This window comes from Haliotis rubra, unplaced genomic scaffold, assembly GCF_003918875.1.
Source record: "Haliotis rubra isolate DU_JTF1 unplaced genomic scaffold, ASM391887v1 Scf1161, whole genome shotgun sequence".
In the NCBI taxonomy this organism is placed as follows: domain Eukaryota; kingdom Metazoa; phylum Mollusca; class Gastropoda; order Lepetellida; family Haliotidae; genus Haliotis; species Haliotis rubra.
The window spans coordinates 178,074-199,311 of NW_025765072.1; the positions used below are offsets into that span (position 1 = coordinate 178,074).

Consider the following 21,238-nt stretch of genomic DNA (forward strand, 5'->3'; position numbering starts at 1 on the left):
AGAATATTTCGCTTATATGACGACCTGCATGCATGTGTATGTGTATGTGCAGCTGCTTGTACTAGCCAAGCCGTAAGCTGGTTTTATAGTGCTAGCCCACTGAGATACCATGACGCAGCGAAGCATGAATACCCCACTCAGACACATTATACTGATTCTGAGCCGACCAGTCCTTGATGTACCCATTAATGCCGAGCGCCAGGCAGGGACCAACAAGTACCATATTTTAATGTCTTTTGGTATGACGTGATCGGGGATCGAACCCGCGACCTTCCGCTCTCCGGGCTAACAGGATACTACAGCCATATAATCGTTGTAAGTAATCACTGTGTATGCCACAAACACCGACCAACCTTAACGTTATAAACATAGTCCTTTAAAAAATCAAGTATCTCATATATGCCACAGACACTGTTTTAATTGCATAAAAATGGATTGAGTGACGAGATGACACACATAACCTTGGTTTGGTGTGAAATTTGCATCATGGAAATTACAGCCAAGACGCACGGGGTGAGATCTTTTCGTAACACGATGGAAATGAGGTATGTCAAGACAGGCCATACTGGTTTCTCTTATTTTCTGTTGGTTTTTTATTTTTCGAACATTAGCAGTGCTTATTTCACTTATTTTCTGTTTGTTTTTCGAAAATTAGCAGTGCTTATTTCACTTATTTTCTGTTTGTTTTTCGAAAATTAGCAGTGCTTATTTCACTTATTTTCTGTTTGTTTTTCGAAAATTAGCAGTGCTTATTTCACTTATTTTCTGTTTGTTTTTCGAAAATTAGCAGAGATTATTTCACTTATTTTCCGTTTGGGTTTGGTTTCTTAAACACAAATAACAATGGACACCCTGTGAATCATCTCATATTTAAAGGTCACATGCAACGTAAAACACAACTTTGCAGATTCTGATACCTTTCGGGATGGACTTACACTTTTCAGAGGGGTACACAAAGTCCGCAGTCTAGACTACCAGTTGTCCGACTTCTATTTTCACGGTACCTATAGTCCGTTTGGCTCAAAATCGGACCGATGAATTGCAATCTAACTCGAAAACTAATAAACATATAAAACTCAATGAAACGCTGATCATAATCAAAACGTCAGACCAACTCTGTGATTCGTGATTCAAGACCAGAACACTGACTGACTGACTGAGTTTAGTTTCACGCCGCTTTTAGCAATATTCCAGCAACATCACGGCGGGGAACACCAGAAATAGGCTTAACACATTGTACCCGTGTGGGGAATCGAACCCGGGTCTTCGGCGTGACGAGCCAACGCTTTAACCACTAGGCTACCCCACCGCCCCTCAAGACAAGCAACAACTCTCCGGTACACAGAAAAAGTCACTCATACTGTTAATGTAGCAGCAGTACACATCTGTGTAAAACACAGGAACTGATATTTGTGTCTCCTTTGTGACAATTTCTCGACAAGTTCTGTTTACCGACTAAAGCAAGACAGTATGTGTTACGGGCATCATTCATTGCACGTTACTGACATCCAGACTTTGAGTTACCGACATCCTCGCGCGATATTAAAAATGCTTATTCTTCAACACATAGACATTAATAAGCAAATTCAGTGCATTGAATGTATTTCCACCATCACAGTTTATCAGTGTGCTAAATAATGTTGATTGTATACACGTGGAAGGCTGCTAATTCGAGGGGAATAATCGCCAAGCGATCTTACCTGCCGCCATGTTGGGATGCTGGTAACGTGCGTTAACAGCATCACCTTAGGTCAGGGGCGGATACAGCTTTTTGAGAAAGGGTGGTGTGTGTGTGTGTGTGTGTGTGTGTGTGTGTGTGCGCGCGCGCGCGCGCGTGTGTGTGCGTGCGTGTGCGTGTGCGTGTGTGCGTGTGCGTGTGTATTGCATGCGTGCGTGTGCGCACACTATGAAAAAGGGAGGGTGCGCTTCATTTTCACCCGAGTTTCAATGGTCATTTAATAAACTTTAAGGAGGGGCACCTGCACACACACACACACACACACACACACACACACACACTGGATCCGCCTATGCCTTAGGTACCGCGATTTTGTGGAAGCCGCGGTGGCTGAGTGGCCTAGGCGTCTGACTTTGTGTGCTAGCGATCAGGTGCCTGACTCTCAGGGTGTGGGTTCGAATCCCGGATGGGACTCAACCCCCGAAAAACTACTAGAATCTGTACTCTACTGAGAAAGTGTAATCCCAAATATAATATGAACTTAATGAACTTAACACCTATCAGGCTATACACCATAAATAAAACGCATTGATTTATGGCTCGTGCACCCGAGTTCGGTCTTTGTCACATGTTATGTAATTACACAGACAGGCAGGTGTGATACTTGTACACATGACATGTTATGATGTCTGTTGATTGCAAAATGTTATACACAAAAAATGAGCATGTATTTACAAAACCCAACATCTCTATACATGTTTACACGCACACAATGAGCCGATGGGGTCATCTGCAAATGAACCAGCCAATTAAAATGCTCGTTACACTTGAGTGCACACCCACCCGCTCTGACTGGGTTCGGTATCCCGGGTGCTTGGCTTCGAGGGAAGTAAACCCAAGTACCAAATATTGCACTTTTGATTTGCGATTGTACGCTTATAATTTCGCTTATTTGCTTTTTCATAATCAGCAATGTATATTATCTGTCATGAATAAGTGATTATTGTGTCTTAATTATGTTTGATTTTTTGGTTGCATGTGACAAGGGGACAAATTGTATTTGAACCTAATCACTCCTCAGTATTTCTATACTATGGAGATAAAGCATTTGTGTGGGTTTTTTTCAAATTAGAGGCAACAGAACGGATTTATGAAAGCTGTAAATTTAGTTTCAAATAGTTCGCGTTACAATTTACTCAAGTCATCCATGGTAGAATTAAATCTATTTGGCAATGTGATTCAGTGACACAGTTTTACTTTCTGTCAAAATCAAAATCACATTCTTTTCTTTCCATTATCAAATATATGACTACGTCTTTTAAACAAATAGCCCATATCTACCTATAATTTACATAATCATAAATTGATATTGGCTGTCCTAAGCCTTCACCTCCAGCTACAAACACAAATATTTTCTCTATTTTATTTTTCGTTTTTATTTAATAATAATCGAATTGCGTAGTTAAAACTTCCTATTGTCCATATCCTTTGCACATATAAAAACAAATCAAAGTAAATATTTATAACAGTTTGAATAAAGTTTATACGGTAGAGTTGAATAGTATGTCGTGGTCTGCCAAGTTTGAAAGGGGCGATTGCCTCCCTTGTATGGTAGATGGCGCATTTTGTAAAATGGCAGCGGTGGAAAGTGGAGACGACGATGATAAGTTGGAGACAGAACATTTCCTCAGAATCGTCAATGCTTTTCGGTTTTACAGGTAGAAAGAAGGAAAATTCTTGTTCGATGCGATCTGTATTCACAGGGAGAGGACTAGTCTGACGACGCTGCAGGCGGGTCTGTTCGACTATGTGTCAATAAGACTGCGTATGATGCAGTGGCCTGGTTTAACAAGTTTGAAAGGTTGTGTGTTAGATTCCCCTGATGACCTCAGGCTTAGTATTTATACAGACGGAGCTAAGGATAGAACTGATTGTAACCCACTCTGATCTCAGCACAACGGACCCAAAGGATCGACGATGTACGCAAGATTCGTGAAGCGAGATCGAGCTACAACAACCAGTGGCCTCAGCCATCATCAGAGCTGTGAGCTGCGCCATGTAAACTGCATTATTGTCAGTCACCCAGCCTTATCTGAGTGGATATCATCGACAGTCTTGCAAAAATAAAAACTCAAACCAAAATAAAACAACGAAAACAGAAAGTCCCCTCCCTCTCATATCGATATGTGGTATCATCTGGCCTTTGCACAAACCTCCACGCGTTCTCGCTGAGTTTTTTTTATCTAACAAAATTTCACCTTTGCATATTTCACCAAATGTAATGCAGAAATAAGAGTATCAACAATAACTTAGTGAAAAAAAGAAAATGGAGATATCAAAGCTTTAAGATCTATGTCATTTTGAGATTTAGGCTTGTTTGAAAGTTTTGTTAATAAAAAATGACCAAGCAAATGTCCTTAGGCCCATTCATTATGACATTTTGAAGCTCACCAAACTAAATTCCAACCTGTTACAAAGGTACTGACAAAGAGTTCACCTGAGAAATTGTTATAAGCTAACCTTCCTAGCTTTAAATAAACAATGCCATGTAGAAAGTGGTCAAATGTAACAAGTTATTTTTGGGATTACACTTTTCAAGTAAAGCACAGATTCTAGTACTTTTACTGGGTGGAGTCCCATCACCCTATTTATAACACCAAGAGTGTATTGTGATTACAGTATGGGTATGATCCTCCACATGGAGCTAATGGGGTAAGACTTACGCCCGTATCCCCCTAAATTTTACCGATTAGGAAAAAACTTCTTCGAGTGGCATTTTCAGAAGTTGGATATGTCTTTCAGTATGTTTAGATACAATTAAAGAAACGTGTTAAAACTCATCCTCATCAGATGAGGAATATATATATATTCAGGTCAATATGATTTGACTAGAATGAAATTTAAGGGGGGTCTACGGGTGGAAGTCTTTCCGCTAATGGAATTCCCATAACCTTGCCTTGTATTTGATATTCTTTTTGCTCTAAACAGTAGATGGAATGTTTAGTTTTATGTTTCACCAGTTTGACTTAAATGTACATAATGACTGGAATGTCTTGGTCATGGATGGCATTAATATTCAACTGCAGGAAAGTCTTTTTAGGCTATCTGTATGGTTTTTTATATTCGATAAATTCAACCTTGACCAGCGCGAGAGAGAGTGAGTGAGAAGAAAATGAATAAAAACATAATTATAAATTAAAAAAAAGGTTTTTCACTACTTGTGTAACTTATTGGTAAATAACTGCGTATTTCAAATCAACAGCAAACACCATTTATAGAAGCAATTATCTGCACTCATTATGATGAATTATTGTGATCATATCAGTGATAATATTAATAAGTAAGATAATGTTTCCAGTTTTCTTTTTAAATAATGTATGTGATTGTCCTGATTTCATTTGTTTATTATTTTTTTTTGGGGGTGGGGGGGTTGGGTTGGGTTGATGAGGTAGCCTAGTGGTTAAAGTGTCCGCTCGTCATGCCGAAGGCCCGGGTTTGATTCCCCACATGGGTACAATGTGTGAAGCCCATTTCTGGTGTCCCCTGCCGTGATATTGCTGGTATATTGCTAATTTGTTTAAACAGTCATTTGTTTATGTAGCTTGTGGGATGGAATACATTAATATTAATGTCGACAATAATGTTTTTGAAAAGATTGTAGAACACTTATAACAGTACCATATATTTCAGCATGTAACTTCTGTGATGTGGGGGAATAACAACTTTGCCGCATCAGACAGAGGTTAATGTTGTGATGTAAAAGCCTCTGATAGACTGATCAGAATCAAGTGGTTTCCAGGGCCCAAACCACCAACTAACAAAGTTGAAAGGAACATGACTGAATTGTGTATGATGGCGTCCTTGGTGCTGTGGTATCAATCAGGATTTGAACCCTTTGATAGATCGCTCAAAAACATGCATTTTTTCAAGTATTGATGTTGGTCTTTAGTCCCGATAAAATACCAAAAAAGTAACGCATGAAGATCTGGGTTAGACTTGGTCTTCAGCAGTGTTGCTTGCTGACTTTGTTGACACATGTCATTGTATCCCAATTGTGTAGATCGATGCTCATGGTGTTTATTAATGGATTGTCTGGTCCAGACACGATTATTTACAGACTACCACCATATGGTTGGAATATTGCAGAGTGCAGCATGAAATTAAACTCACTCACTATATTGCGGCAGTCTGCAAACATTTGAGTCTGGATCAGACAATCCAGTGATGGACAGTATGAGCATCAATGACCAAGTCAGCGAGAATGACCATCTGATCCTTTAGTCCCCTCCTACGACAAACATGGATTACTGAAGATCAATTCTAACCCGGATCTTCACGGGTTGCAGCGATATAGCTGGAATACTGCTGAGTGGCGTTAAACAAGAAACACGAACAAGACAAGTTATAGGCACACCTGAAGGGATTATAGATATATGCCTGTGGTATTTCAGGTCCCACGCTCTGATGCGAGTGGAGAGCGCTGACCGGTACTACAAGGAACTACCTGACCACCACAAGGCTCTGATTCCCGACTTCCGGGCCAACTTGGACCTGATTCGGACCAGCATTGACCACAACTATGAAATCATTAAACTCATCCTGCAGGACACTGAATATATGTTTGAGAACAAGAGTCATGGCTTGGAGAATGTGAGAGTATTGTATTGACTTCCCATATATCATGAATATTGTGATTTCATTATTTATGTGCTTGTTATGATTATTAAGTAAATGTTAAGAATTTTATCATGAATATCTTGAGAAAATATCATGAACTTCTTGTTTACCATGATTCAGGGGTGGAAATAACCCATTGCCCGACGCCCGAGTCCAGTGTTATTTTCTGCCAGGCAAGCAAATTTGTATATCACACTGTACCGGTGTCCAGTTGATATTCCAATGTTAATTATGTTTTTTATTTAAAAATCAACAAGAAAACGGCCGGTAAAGTGGAAAAATTATCCGGGCAAGTGATTTTACATGTGCCACTGTACCGGAGTACACTAACAATTTTAAAGTTATTTCCACCCCAAATGATTACTTTGAGAACATTTCATGAATTATATATCATAGTCATATGTAGTGTGAAAATATCCATAAATTACTTCATATTGCAAGAATATTTCATTAGTTACTGATTTATAGTGAATATTGTGATGAAATAAATGAAGGAATTACCTATACTGACCAACATTAGAAACGCTCCACACTAAAATGCACCGACGATGCTCAGATATCATGGGTACATTTCAGTCTGATGGGGATATTTCGTATCATATGGGTGGTGCGTTTCTAATGTTGTTCAGTATATTTATAGTTAACATAATAGATACGGTATACTGATTTGTGATTAGTGTGAGATTTCATGATTGAATTGTTTATAATCATTTTAAGAAAATTTCATCTACTTTCTGTTTATCGTGAATGTTTTGAAAAGGGTTCGTGAAACGTCTTCGGTATTTGTAACTTACCAAAAGAAAATCAACCCCGAAACAATTTGAACCTTTGCACTTACACACCCAGGTCACTGCAGGTTATGGAGCGCTCTTATTTGGGCACTGTCACACATTCTGTGAATCAAACAGTATTCCTTCAGGAATTAAATTTGTTATTCACTTTTGCTAGAAGTGAATATTCTTGATTTGTTTGAATTTGTGTGTTATTCAACTAAACCAGATAGGCAAAACTGACAAAGACGAGCCAGTCCGTATAGTAGGCAGCATTCCTGTATATTTAATTTGACAGTAAAGTCATCACTGGGTATTGTGGTAAATATAACACTGTCAACAAGGTCAAAACATGTAGAAAAGTATCATTTTGGTATTGTTTCACAGACTATATTAAGAGGCTATTGCATGTCAGCTTTCCTTTCGCCATTCATATCAGCCCGAGGGCTGATGTGGTAGTCGAGTGCTGATATGACTGGCAAAAAGGAAACTGTCTTACAACCTTTTTATCATATACATTGTACCACATCAAGGGACATAACTCTCAAATAACTAGGTAACCAATTTGCATGAAATCAATGATAATGCATGCTTCCCATTTGATAATGATTACGTTATGATATGTGTTACTTTCAATGTCATTAGAATAACGATTGTAAATAAACTGTTTACATATTAATATGGGATGTCATTTCAAACTCAGAAAGTTCTTTCCCAGAAAAAAATGATATTGCGTCCACAAGGACTGACAGGATTTTAGTTTGGGGCTTCTTCACTAAATTTCTGCGTCCAATTCTTAAGCCCCATAAAACCCTGGAGTCTAGTTAATTTTAGAGTTATGTCCCTTGCATTATCTGCTCATCAAGAAATGATGGAAGTATGAGTTCTATTATTGGCGACAATGTTTTCCTTGCTCTTGCCTTCAGAATCATGGAGTTTAATGAAATTTGACTTATTCAATATTTACAGATGTGGTATATGCAGGGTTTTACACAGATGTTGAAAAATGGGAGTCATGGTGACTCACAATATTATTTGGGGGGAGTCATTTTCAATATTTGAGAGTCATGAAAATTTCATATTACTTTGTGTAAATCCTAAAGAAAGAGTTTTGCAAAGATTATATTGTTTTGTGTTGTATTGTCATTTATATGATTAGTTGATAAATAGTTATATTTCCACTGTTAAATTCAATCATAACAAACTCCAGTATCCTGAACAAATAATGTGATTTATTCACTGTAACGTACAGTTATTAACATGAACTGAAAAAAATATCTATTGAAGACCTACAGCATGAAAAACGTAACATTATTTACTGACAACATTTGTGAACTTTGTGACAAGTTATCACTTGCAAAGGCGAGTCCAAACAGATGACTTCATTGGCATGATATTTGTGTTAATCATTCGCAGTATGTAACTGTTTATCTCACACCACCAAATGCAACTACAGCATTGTTCAATTCAAACAACCAGGATCACTGTCTCCTCTGATTTTGCTGGAACAATCTGACAGCTCTGAAAAAAGTCAAACTAACACCGAAATCTATCATTGTTTGTTTATCAAGTTGGTTTTGTTGAACTGAATAGTGAGTGTCACCCATAAGACTAACGTCAAGCTTGACTCGTATTATAATATGTTAAGAATCTTTTACAAAATTGTTGCGTCAAATACGCATGAATCACTCGTCATGTAAAACCCTGATATGATAAAAAGGGTATGATATGACAGCAGGCCCCTTGAGCTGATATGACGGCAGGCCCCTTGAGCTGATATGGCAGTTGAGGGCCGATATGAATTGCGAAAGGAAAACTGTCATGTAATAACCTCTTAATACATCAACTGTTGACTTGTTACTGTATTCATGACCCAATATTTGTGATATATATCATATTCGCCTCAAAGTGGATTTGTTGCAGCCCTAGTTCTTATATGCTTATGTAACTTATATATCATGGTTGAGAAATGAGCAGGTCAGACAGACCGAGGTAAGGGAGGACCTATGTCATATTTTTAACAATCAATGACAAACACACAATATTGTGTATAAGATAACTACTTTATTACCTATGAGGGCGAAAATATCGGGGTTCATATTTTAATACGATGCCCTAGGGCAAAATATCACTTTGTCATAGTGACGTGACGTCCTGAACAAGGCTATGACGTCACGTTTCTTCTGTGACGTTGAGTTCTACATGCGGCGACGGCGGGTAGCCAGCCTATGTTTAAAGTAGATTTGGGGTTTTTTTTCCTTAATTTGACAACTTTGGTAATAAACAGAATATTATATTCGTGCCCATATCATACTGTTTACAACACTCGTGCCAAAACATCGGTATATCCCTCGCTCTCGCTCGAGAAATACCAACATTTAGGCACTTGTGTCGTAAACATAGTATGACATGGGCACTCATATAATATCCTCTAATTATTATGCCACACGCTCTGTTAGCATGTGTGTCTGTCTGTCTGTCAGGATGGAGAGACCATCAAGCAGGTTCCTCCCACAACGTTTGACATGGACAAGGTTACATCAACCCTGAAGCAGTTTGTGCGGGATTGGAGCGAGGACGGGCAGGTGGAGAGAGATGCATGCTACAAACCAGTCACAGAGGAAATAACTCGCAGATTCCCTGCTTCAGAGTGGTAAATATTAGGGGTGACAATTGAGGGCAGTGTTTACAATACTTTAATTTGCCAGTTGGGCCTGGAGGCCGGCAGTTATTTCGAACGCTGATTGAGGGGGAAACAACTATTGCGATAGCGATAGTCTATTGCAATATCCTATTGCAATAGCGATAGTCTTTTGCGACCAACTATTGCAATACTATTGCAATAGTTTTCTTTCTCCTTGAATTATCTCATTTGAAGTCATTTCCCAAATGAATGTGTAGTTTTATATGAACTGAAAACAAGTATTTTCAGTCTCTTTTAATAACTGGGAAGAAACTTGAAACCAGATCAAGTGAACAGTTAAAAACTCAATGAAGCTGCAAGCCTGCACCAAAACAATAAAAAAATACAAAACAACATAAATATTTAATAAAAATATAAAGTTACTAACTAACGATAGTCACACATACTATCGATGCATCGATAGTTTTTCGTTTCTACCATCGATTAATTGCTATCGGAGACTCAACAATTGCAATCTATCGATAGTTCTATGCATCGTTACAGCCCTAGTAAATATTAACAATTATGATTAAAATGACAACCTTTAAAGGTTGTTTGATTGGATTCTAGAAGTTAGCGAGTTCTTACTCCCCATCTGCCCTCGTCCAATTATATTGTTCAGTGACGTGCTGCTGTTAATGTTAGTCTGTTGTTTGTTATAGCAAGCTGTTTTTTCACATTCATTAAGATATTAGTGATATCTGTATTATGTTTAAAGTTGTCAATAATGTATTTAAGATATCAGAAAATAATTTAAGATATCTTTCATGAATGTCTGATATTCAAAATAAAATTACTGATATTAGCGGCGAGTGGCCCTGTGCGTAGAGTTCAGGTCACAATCAGTTGTTAAGCTACGTTGGGCGCGGAGAGTAGTTGGATGGGTGACCGTGTTTGGCAGCTTGACTCCTGACAATTTCTAGTACTTCAGTCCTGCCCCACAATGAAGCACATGTTACACATGTGATCTCACCTTAAGCAAGTGGGTTTGCTCAAAATTGCCTTTGTCCACCCAGCAGTAAGTTGGGTACATGGTATGATACGATATAAGTCTGAATTTGAACCTTGAGCGCCTGACAGGCGACTGGTTGTATTCTCCACAAGGAGTGGTCTGTACTCGTTGATCAGGGGTAATAGTCAGCTCTTTGAGCATGCAGTGTGGATGGATAAATTGGCAATATAAATGGACTATTATATTGTAAAATCTTACTGAGATTGCATGACAGAATAACAAATTCATGCTGTGTGAATTTGTATTTGTCAGAGCAGCACACAAATGCATGATCTAGACTACCTGTTGTTGGCCACCATTATTCTCGAAGGCTTGATGGCTGAGTGGGTTAGATGGCTGACTTGGAGTTACTCTGAGTATCTGGGTTAAGATCCCAGGTGGAACTCAACCCCCCCAAAGTACTAAAATATGCACAAATTTAACAAAGGTTGTGTTACTGTTACATTTATTGTTGATGTTGTTTATGTTTTTACTAACAATTAGACTTTGATGTGTCTGGCAGGGATCCCTCGTCTGTCTACGTCCTGGTGCCGGGAGCAGGGTTGGGTCGCCTGGCCTTCGAGATTGCTAATCTTGGTTACAGTTGCCAAGGCAATGAATGGAGCCTCTTCATGTTATTCGCATCTAACTTTGTTCTTAACAAGTATGTTACTTTCTAGTTCTCATTTGTGCATGCCTTTTTGCGTTGTGGATGTCTTTTATGTTCGTCAGTGTTGAAGATACAGACCTTGTTTTACCTGGCATAATATTGCAGCCGACCCGTAAAGGTCCGGGGTAGAATAGGTCTTCAGCAACCCACGCTTGCCACAAAAGGTGACTATGCTTTGTCGAAGAGGCAACTAACGGATCGGGTGGTCAGGCTCGCTGACTTGGTTGACACATGCCATCAGTTCCCAATTGCGCAGATCGATGCTCATGCTGTTGATCACTGGACTGTCTGTTCAAGACTCGATTATTTACAGACTGCCACCATATAACTGGAATATTGCTGAGTGTGGCGTAAAACTAAACTCACTCACTCACTCACTCATAATATTGCAGCCTATAGAAAAACAGAATAGACTCGAGTAATTTTCACTGCTGAGGCCTTGGGATGCCTAAATGTTTAGTTTTCCCTGAAATTATTGAGAAAGTCGTTTCGGCAAATATCTAATACATGTATTAAACTATAGAAGTTTTACTTAAATGAATATGTTTAGATATGATTCTCTTTCAGTAGCAGATTCTGCTACATCAGGGGAGATAACGCTTGATGTATGAAGGTTCATTCTTAAGCCAACAAGAGTTGCCTCCCATATTGAGTACCTCACTCAACACCTAACACCTATTTTAAAATTCTGTTATCAGTATTAGAGAAAAAAAGATTTTCTCAATAATTTCAGGGAAAACTGTATGTTGAAGTCTTAACAAACATGGTAGCATCCGTATGTAGTAGGTCTGGTTAAAAGACAGATACTCAGAAATATTGGACTGATGTTGGCCCTGAACAGCAAGAAGTTAGCTACTGTTTCTGATGGCTATGGTGTTTAAACAAAGATATTCAGCACCCTATGCTTGTTGTAAGAGGCGACTAACCGGCTTGTTGTTTTAAATGATGGGGTGGTCAGGTTTGTTACATTTTGCTGACACATCATGGAATCCCATGTAGGCTGATTGATGCTCGTGATATCAATCATGAGATTGTCTGATCCAGACTCGATTATTTACCAACCGCCATAATACAGCTGGAATATTGCTGACTGGTGTTAAACAAGGAAACAACAAACAAACTTGCCAGCTGAACACTATTGCCTTGTAACTGAATTGCTTGTTTAGCATGTGCTTTGATCAGTGTGTATTGGTGCATCCAGATGTAAACACGTGAATTCCTTCACCATGTACCCCTGGGTTCACCAGTGGAGCAACAACAAGTTGAAGGCCGATCAGACTCGACCAATCACATTCCCCGACATCGAGACCACCAGCATTGCTCCCACTGTCAGTTTCTCCATGGCGGCGGGCGACTTTCTCGAGGTGTACACCGAGCCAGGTGAGACAGACAGGTTGTCAACTTCTCAGATTTTTTTGGCGGGCAAAAACTTTGTTGCGTTCATATATGACCTGCAAATACAGTTATATTCTGGGAAGGTATTCTCACCAAAATCGAAGAATAATATCCAGACATTTACATATATCGCGGGTCGATTTACGTTTGTCATGGTTGTCGCATGAAAGCAAAAACATTGGTTGTAATATATCATGCCTGTGCACATAAAAATCTTCAAACTTACTGGCAAACAAGGATAACCTGGACCAGCGCAGAGCAGAACGCGTTTATGAGAAGTAGGCGGTGCGGCAATGGCGAACCATTTGGTTTGTGAAAGGTAGTGCAGATGTAGGCTAGTGCACGTGCATTGCTTGACGATGAAATTGATTCCGTGCGTAGCTGCACACGCCTTGCTCAAAAGACTCTGACGTGGGTGTAGCAAGTCACACAACACTTGATCACTAACAACTTTGGGCCCCTTCGCTAACAATGGTAAGCGCCAGTGGACGGCACTCTACATGCTAATATGGGTCAATTGTCAGGCCGGTGCTCAACTTATCCTTGTTTGCCAGTAGTTTCGCTTTTACAAACATTCAACGATGTTAATAGCCATCCTGAGGTACAGATAACTTTTTGGGTCATTGAGTTATGTACTCGCTTGTGTTCATCTTAATTGGGTATCCTAATTTTACTTTGAGTAACCAAATAAATTGTTCTCATCTCACTCAAACTCAATTGGGTATTTTGCCGTTTTCCAATAATTTTTAAAATATCAAAAAGTTTAAATGTTAGTGTTTCTTATTTATATTTGATCTGTAGTATGAGAAACGATAAGAAAGATTGCAAGTTGTCAAGTTCATGTCCTGAAATAGAACCTCTCAGTATACCTCAGTTATGTTATCTATCCACCGGTACGCAAGCTAAGATTTGACATTTTCGTGTGTATGCATTTAAGATCACTTTTATCGAGTATTTACCCAAATTTAAGCGTACTTTTATGCAATAGACTTAATAGGAATTGAGTTTTCACATAAATAATTGAGCAATTTATGCAGATACGCAGCTTATCTGTACCTTTGATTGAGATCACATAATTGATAGGGCAGGCTATCGATCATAGTCTAGATTGAGTAACCAAATAAACTGTACCCACATCAATCAAACTCAACTGGGTATTTTGCCATTTTCCATTAGTTGTAAAAAAAAAAAAGTTTAAATGTTGTTTTACTGGTTTGTTGTTTATTTGATCTGTATTATGAGAAACAATATGAAAGCTGGCAAGTTGCCAAGATCATGTGCTGAAATACCTCTCAATCTACCTCAGGTATTTTATTTTATGGATCCACAGGTACGCAAGCTAAGATTTGACATTTTACTGTGTATGCATGTAAGATCAAATTTATTGAGTATTTACCAAAATTCAAGCATACTTGTACGGAAGAGACTCAATGGAATTGAGTTTTCGCATAAATATTTGTATAATTTACACAGATGCGTTGCTTATCTGTACGTCTGCCATCAAGGTGGAAGGAGAAGTCAAGGTGTAATACAGTTACTGGAGTTTCAGATCATGATGATACAGATTCTCTCACCTGCCAGGTGTATTTCCACAGAATCCTGGGACTGCGTGGCCACTGTTTTCTTCATCGACACAGCACACAACATCATTGCCTACATAGAAACCATGTACAAGATCATCAAACCTGGGGGCTGCTGGATTAATCTGGGTAAGGTTGACAGAGTTGTGTCCCTTGGTTTTCAGAGCCCGCCAAGAGTGCGGCGTACAATTTGCTTGTTTCATGTCACACACAGCAATGTTCCAGCTCAAGGGCAGTCTGTAAATAATCAAGTCTTGCACAGACAATCCATGACATCATGAATAGCTGAAGACTAGTTCTAATCCTTCACTTCATGACTGGTTGTTGTGTGAAACAACTATAATGTTACAACTAATATGTACTGAAAGTATTTCTGATTACCTGAGCATGATGATTGCTTTGTACAGCAGCACCGTGCTCCACAAAGTGATGTTATTGCTGTGATTGCCTAATGTTAAAGGGACAGTATTTCAAACATTCTGAAACGTCTGTTAACAATAGATGAAAAACCCTGTGCTCACTTACCTCTGCTGGCCATTAGTGTTGGGGATTAGTTTAAATCTCATAATTGATGAATGGTTCATTACAGCCGATCAATCATCGAAAATAATTGGTTAGCGTCATTATTAATTTTTTTCTGGTTATGTTTGTTAATGCACAAAAATAAAGAAAAAACGTAGTTCTTTCGTTTTTTTGCAAATTGCACAAAATGCATTTAAAGGATGACTAGTATGTTAAGAACATGAACTTCATGGAGTCTTTAAGATAAATTCAATCATGAATTGGAAGAGCTTGTAGTGCTAATGAAATGTAACAGACAAAACCAACCTTGTGAAAAACATCATTATTCAAACATGTGTTTCAAAATTGTTTGTGTTCGATTATGAGAAAACATGATCGATTGATTGGTCGTTTTGTCATTGCGACCAATGGATTATTTCAATTAATCAGACCACCACTACTGGCCATATATCCTGAGAGAAGTTTCTGCTCCAGTGCCTACACTGGAAGTCTATGCTTATGGGTTTGAACTTTGCTTTTGTTGTACAAATGTACCTATTCTGAAGTAAGTATTGTTTGTTTCTTAAATAAAGTACGTTTAGATTTCCTCAGGTTCAGAATCTCTGGTCTCCCCTGGGTTTCCTTTTCAATCTAATGTTTGTTACTATCAAAGTTTTATATATTCAGAGACTAAGCTTTAGTCTAGTGTGTCCCTTGTACTGTCCAGACTAAGTCATGGAAACATCCGGGTTAGAGTGAGTGAGTGAGTTTAGTTTTACGCCACACTCCGCAATATTCCAGCTATATGACGGCAGTCTGTAAATAATCGAGTCTGGACCAGACAATCCAGTGATCAACAGCATGAGGTGAGGGGAGGTGATATTGGGTTTAACGTCATGCTTGAGAATATTTCGCTCATATGACGACGTGCATGCGGGTGTATGTGTATGTGCGGCTGCTTGTACTAGCCCAGACTTAAGCTGGTTTTATAGTGCTAGCTCACTGAGATACCATGCCGCAGTGAAGCATGAATACCCCACTCAGACACATTATACTGACCCCGAGGCGACCAGTCCTTGTTGTACCCATTAATGCCGGGCGCCAGGCAGGGACCAACAAGTACCATATTTTAAGGTCTTTTGGTATGGCGCGATCGGGATCGAACCAGCGACCTTCCGGCTCTCGGCGGACGGCTCTCTTTCCACAACACACACGGAGGTCACAACAGCATGAACATCAATCTATTGAAATGTGATATTATGAAATAAAATGGCCCTACTGTGTCTCGTGGTCCTATTCTGAGTTGTCCTTGGTTTTCAGAGCTCAGAGTCGCGGTGCACCATTGGCTTGTTGTTTCACATACATGCAACAATATTGCAGCTCTATGGCGACAGTCTGTAAAGAAATAGAATAAACAATCTGTGTTGCAGGTCCCTTGTTGTATCACTACACAGACATGGCCAACGAGAGCTCCATAGAACTCAGTTATGAAGAGCTGAAGAATGTTATTACAAAGATAGGCTTTGTTTTAGAGGTAAGACCCAGTGTTTTTCTCATTTTCCTGTTTCCATTTGACAAGTGTCACATGACCCCGGAACTGACTGTTCATAGCTTCACACTTTGAGATCAATTAGGGTGCAACGATTCGGTTCGATTCATCGAAAACAGAATCTGACACCTTAGTTTCGATTTTCGATAACCATTATGACTATTTTGATTCAATGTTTGACAATTGAATACTTACTTGAATTATTTCCACACAGCCAGAATGTAATGTTGACTTCAACTTGGGCAGTTTCGAGCTCTGAAATAAAGGGAAAGGTGATTGGTTGATGCCAGGCTAATTATCCAATCAGAATTGTTGTTAGTAGACATTGCCAAGTTGACGATGGATTTCACGCTAAAAAGGCCGACACTGAGAGTTAAATGAAATCTGATGTTTTTACTTGTATGAAGAATCGAATCGAATCGAAAATGATCAAATCGAGGGTCCAATATCGAAAATCGACTCGACTCGAATCTGGGTGAATGATTGCAACCCTAATATTAATACATCTTCACTGTCATTCTTGTAGTGACTATGTTTACTTCCTTAGTCCCAGGGGAACCACTGGAAAATCCCTAGCATTGATAAATACTAGTGTTGTTCTGATCATTTAGACCCTGTATTTAGTATATATCATCTATTTGAAAGCATCCTATATCCTTACACCACATTTTGTCTCCTGTGATGATTCCGGTTAGAATTGGTCTTCGGCAACCCATGCTTGTCGTAAAAGGCGGGTAACGGGATCGATTGGTCATGTCATATGCGATATCATTCCTTTATAAAATGCTGTGGTTGGTTTGGTTTTTGACGCCTCACTCAGCACTGCAGTGATCAACATTCATTAGCATCGTTCTACGCAATTGGGATATGCTGACATATGTCAACCAAGTCAGTGAGGCTGACCACCCGATCAGTGGCTAACCAATTTTAACCTGGATCCTCACGGGTTTAGACAGCTGGAACGGAACCTGAGCTGAGAAACCTGTTGACTGTTAATGTGTTTGATTCTCTTGCTTTCCGAAATCATTCAGTAATTAAATGCTGTGAAAATTAAAGTGCGATAGATCTTACTGGCTGTGATCAGGGAATTTTGTTTTGGCTAAATATAGATTTAGGATTTGACAGTCACTTTGTGAGTTCATTTAAGTATAGAGAGAGGGACAACCACTGTAAATGACAAGCACCAGCCTTCAGATGGCCTCCACTCATTGAGGTTCGTACACTGATGAACTTTCAGTCAGTTCTCAAATGAAGCACTGAACACAGTATCTTCAAGGGTTCTCTTGGTTGCAGGGGTGGTGGGGCAGCCCAGTGGTTATGTGTTTGCTCGTCACGGCAAAGATCCGAGTTTGATTCCTCACATGGGTACATGTGTGAAGCCCATTTCTGGTGCCGCCGTGATATTCCTGGAATATTGCTAAAACGGTGTAGTCACTAAGTCACTCCCTTGGTCCTTGAATGATTTAAAAAGTTACCATGGGTTTTCATGAATACCGACTTTCACTGTTATAAATAATTTGAAAAATGTCATGAAATAAGTACTTCATATGTCAGATGAACCTTCAACCTTCAACCTTCAGACCTTAATTACTGTTCACAGTTTTTTGATGTCATGTGATGTGGTCAACCTATCAATCAGTCAAGTAAAATAATATTCAGTGTGAACGAGCCAATCAGTTGAAGCCAGAGTTATAACATTTGGTCAGAATGTATAGAGAATCTCACCTGAGTGTCTTTTGATATCAAATATATCACCACGAGTTGATAAATTTACAAACATCCGTGGCTTGCCGACGATATTTTTACTTTTATCAACAAGTGTTGATATATTTGATATCAGAATACACGAGGGTGAGATTCTATTTATCATCGAAAATCATTCTTCATTAGTTTTCAATGAAAAATGTACATCTCTGAACACAGAACTCGCATTAGACTTGCAGTGTGGCGATGTCATGGCATTGTGACATCATAGCATTGTCAGGGCATTGTACAAAATCTACTGTCAAATTGATATCTCCTAGGAGATATTGTTTGATCTTACACAAGCAATATCTCCAGTGGAACACAGTTTTGGATGATAAATCAGCGTATATGTTGGATAGCCTTGATGTGAAGTTATGTAAACTTGATACAAGGCTCACCATATGATATGATTTCTAAATCCTCTATCCCAATACACCTGATTCAGTATGTTAAAAGTTGTGTTTGAAACAGTTCTGTTCTACAACCAGTTTATGCCGATTTGCTAGTATTTCCTGGTTGACTATATGCAGCAGCAGAATGTATACCGTGCCCCTAACCTCATATGTTTCTCTCTATATATTATATAATATCCCATCATTGCTATCTTACATTTGAATACCAATGATTCAGTATTCTGACTCAACTTAAAAAATGTGAGTGAGCGAGTGAGTATAGTTTTATGCCACTTTTAATAATATTCCAGCAATATCATGGCAGGGGACACCAGAAATGGGCTTCACACATTGTACCCATGTTGGGGAATTGAACCCAGGCGTCTTCGGTGTGACAAGTGAACGCTTTAACCATGAGGCCATCCAATCGCCTTGTAAAGAAGGAGAGAATATGAACTTATAAAATGGAAATTCTGTATTGGATTACATGTCATATTTCAGCTTTACCACATCATCACACTCCATTGATGTCCTGGATTCTGAAATTATATTTTCCAGAAAGAAGAAGTTGATGTGAAGTCGACGTACACCCAGAACCGCCTGTCCATGTTACAGTATGAATATCAGAGTGTCTTCTTCGTGGCCACTAAACCCTCATGAGAGAAGGCGTACTTTCAAGCCTGTAGGAGTTACCTCCCCTTGAAGACTCCGCCATGTTGTAGATGGGTCTTCCTGCTACACAGACATCTGTAGAATGAGTGTGTTAATGGAGACAGGATGTGAGCTGCACTGGAATGTGGACATAGTTCCTGATCATCGTCATCATCATCATCATCATCATCATCCAAAGATTTATGTAGTGCCAGTTCCAGTCCAAAAGTACTGCTCAGTAATGCTCCCTGAACAACTTAAGAATTAAAAGTTACTTTACAAAGCTCTACCAAGGAATCCATATGCTGTATTGGGGGAATCTGGGTAGATGAAAGACCCAAACAACCTAGACGTAATGGATTACAGTGTGTACCAAAAACTTGCATGAAATTAGTACTGGGTACGATTTAGTTTTTTACTGCCTGCACAATTACAACTAAGTGAGTTTTTCAGGTTGCACAATCAAAATATTGCATATGCCATGTTATACACGTTATGATTCTTTATCAGCAGAGTGAGATGGATAATCGTAACCAACTTCATCTCCAGAAAGAACACATTACTTGATGTTTGAAAAGGATGTTTTGATAGATTGTTGCATTTTAACTGATATGTTCATTCGTGAATTTTATTTCTTTTCTGCTTGTCCAAATCAACTGTCCACCATTACACGTGATGTATTACACAGTGACCTCTGACCTTCCATGAAATGTCACATGATTGTGTAAAGTGTGTGGTCTATCCTACTAATTAATGGGTGTGGTCCACGTAAGTGATTAACGACCAGGAAAACAGACTTGGTTTGTTTTGTCCTCTGATTACACAAGGTAGGTGAAGGGGGGCAGTGGCCCCTGCTGTAATATTGCTGGAATATTGGTAAAAGCGTTGTGAAACTAAACTCATTCACTCACTGGTAGGTCAAGACTTATTTAAAAGTGGAGAATTGTTTCACACCAGTCATGCACTGGTCGTGGGAAAATTTACCTTCAATGAGCTCAACCTGACAATAAAAGTTGCTTGCACTAGTAATGATTTCCTGTGCTGGGTGCAACCTGACAATAAAAGTTGCTTGCACAAGTAATAATTTACCTGTGCAGGTGCAGCTTCGATATATATCAAAATGTATTTCTGCTTAGTACAACTTGATAGCAATCCATGTCTGTTTCAATACGCAAGCGATTTTTATAAATATATTCCGTACGCATTTGTTTTAAACATTTTGCGTACCTAACATTTTAAATGCCTACTTGGTACGCAACAATTATTTTTCAATGCGTAACTGGAAATTTTCTATGCATATTTTACCCGGATACGCAGCTTATCTGGGCCTCTGCAGACCAAACAACAAAACTGTACCAAGACTTATCCATGGTGGCTGAAGTCACAGACTCAGATCTAGCTTAGAGGCTTGGGAATATGGTTAACTGTGTGTCATGTTTCTCTTCCAGCATGTGTCATTGCTCATAATATCCATCACTGGCTTGTCCAGTCCTGTGTCAAATGGAGCGGTGGGATAGCCTAATCGGTAAAGGGTCTGCTCGTCACGGGCTCGATTTAACCACATGGGTACAATGTGTGCAGCCCACTTCTGGTGTCCCCTCCATGATATTGCTGGAATATTGCTAAAAGCAGCGTAAAACCATACTCACTCGCTCACTCAAATATATAGAAGAGTTAAAGATGAAATACTGGTTTCAAAAAACAAATAAGCTGTAAGCTGTTATGTTGTGGTGGTGTTTGAAAAGTACAGAATCAGCATTGCGGAAACCTCTTCCAAATAACCACGCACTTCAAAGAGGGGTTAATATGACAGATGCATGTTTTTTAACATTAGAATATATCTTAAGATATCGACTCGTGCGTTTTCATTGTAATGAGTTGGAGAAGAAGTTACGTCGTCATTATTACTAGGGGTGGCTGTCGATATAGACCATTAAGATCTATAACCGTTAGCT

At 39.1% G+C, this 21,238-nt stretch overlaps 1 protein-coding gene across 1 annotated transcript; it reads left to right on the forward strand.

The window, feature by feature from the left end:
- The first annotated feature begins 3,303 nt into the window (after nucleotides 1-3,303).
- Nucleotides 3,304-20,312, forward strand: LOC124256456 (carnosine N-methyltransferase-like). The gene is made up of 8 exons (XM_046690450.1): nucleotides 3,304-3,396; nucleotides 6,130-6,328; nucleotides 9,609-9,778; nucleotides 11,323-11,463; nucleotides 12,671-12,849; nucleotides 14,460-14,573; nucleotides 16,376-16,479; nucleotides 19,191-20,312. The coding sequence occupies exons 1-8, from the start codon at nucleotides 3,311-3,313 to the stop codon at nucleotides 19,290-19,292; spliced, it is 1,095 nt and encodes a 364-aa protein (XP_046546406.1). The 5' UTR covers nucleotides 3,304-3,310; the 3' UTR covers nucleotides 19,293-20,312.
- The last annotated feature ends 926 nt before the right edge of the window (nucleotides 20,313-21,238 follow it).

Bases quoted from the DNA above. Each gene is read 5' to 3' on its own strand.
- LOC124256456 (XM_046690450.1), top strand. From the start codon at position 3,311: ATGGCAGCGGTGGAAAGTGGAGACGACGATGATAAGTTGGAGACAGAA. The intron at 9,779-11,322 runs GTAAATATTAGG...TGTGTCTGGCAG, and splicing joins AGATTCCCTGCTTCAGAGTG to GGATCCCTCGTCTGTCTACG. The intron at 14,574-16,375 runs GTAAGGTTGACA...TCTGTGTTGCAG, and splicing joins GGGCTGCTGGATTAATCTGG to GTCCCTTGTTGTATCACTAC.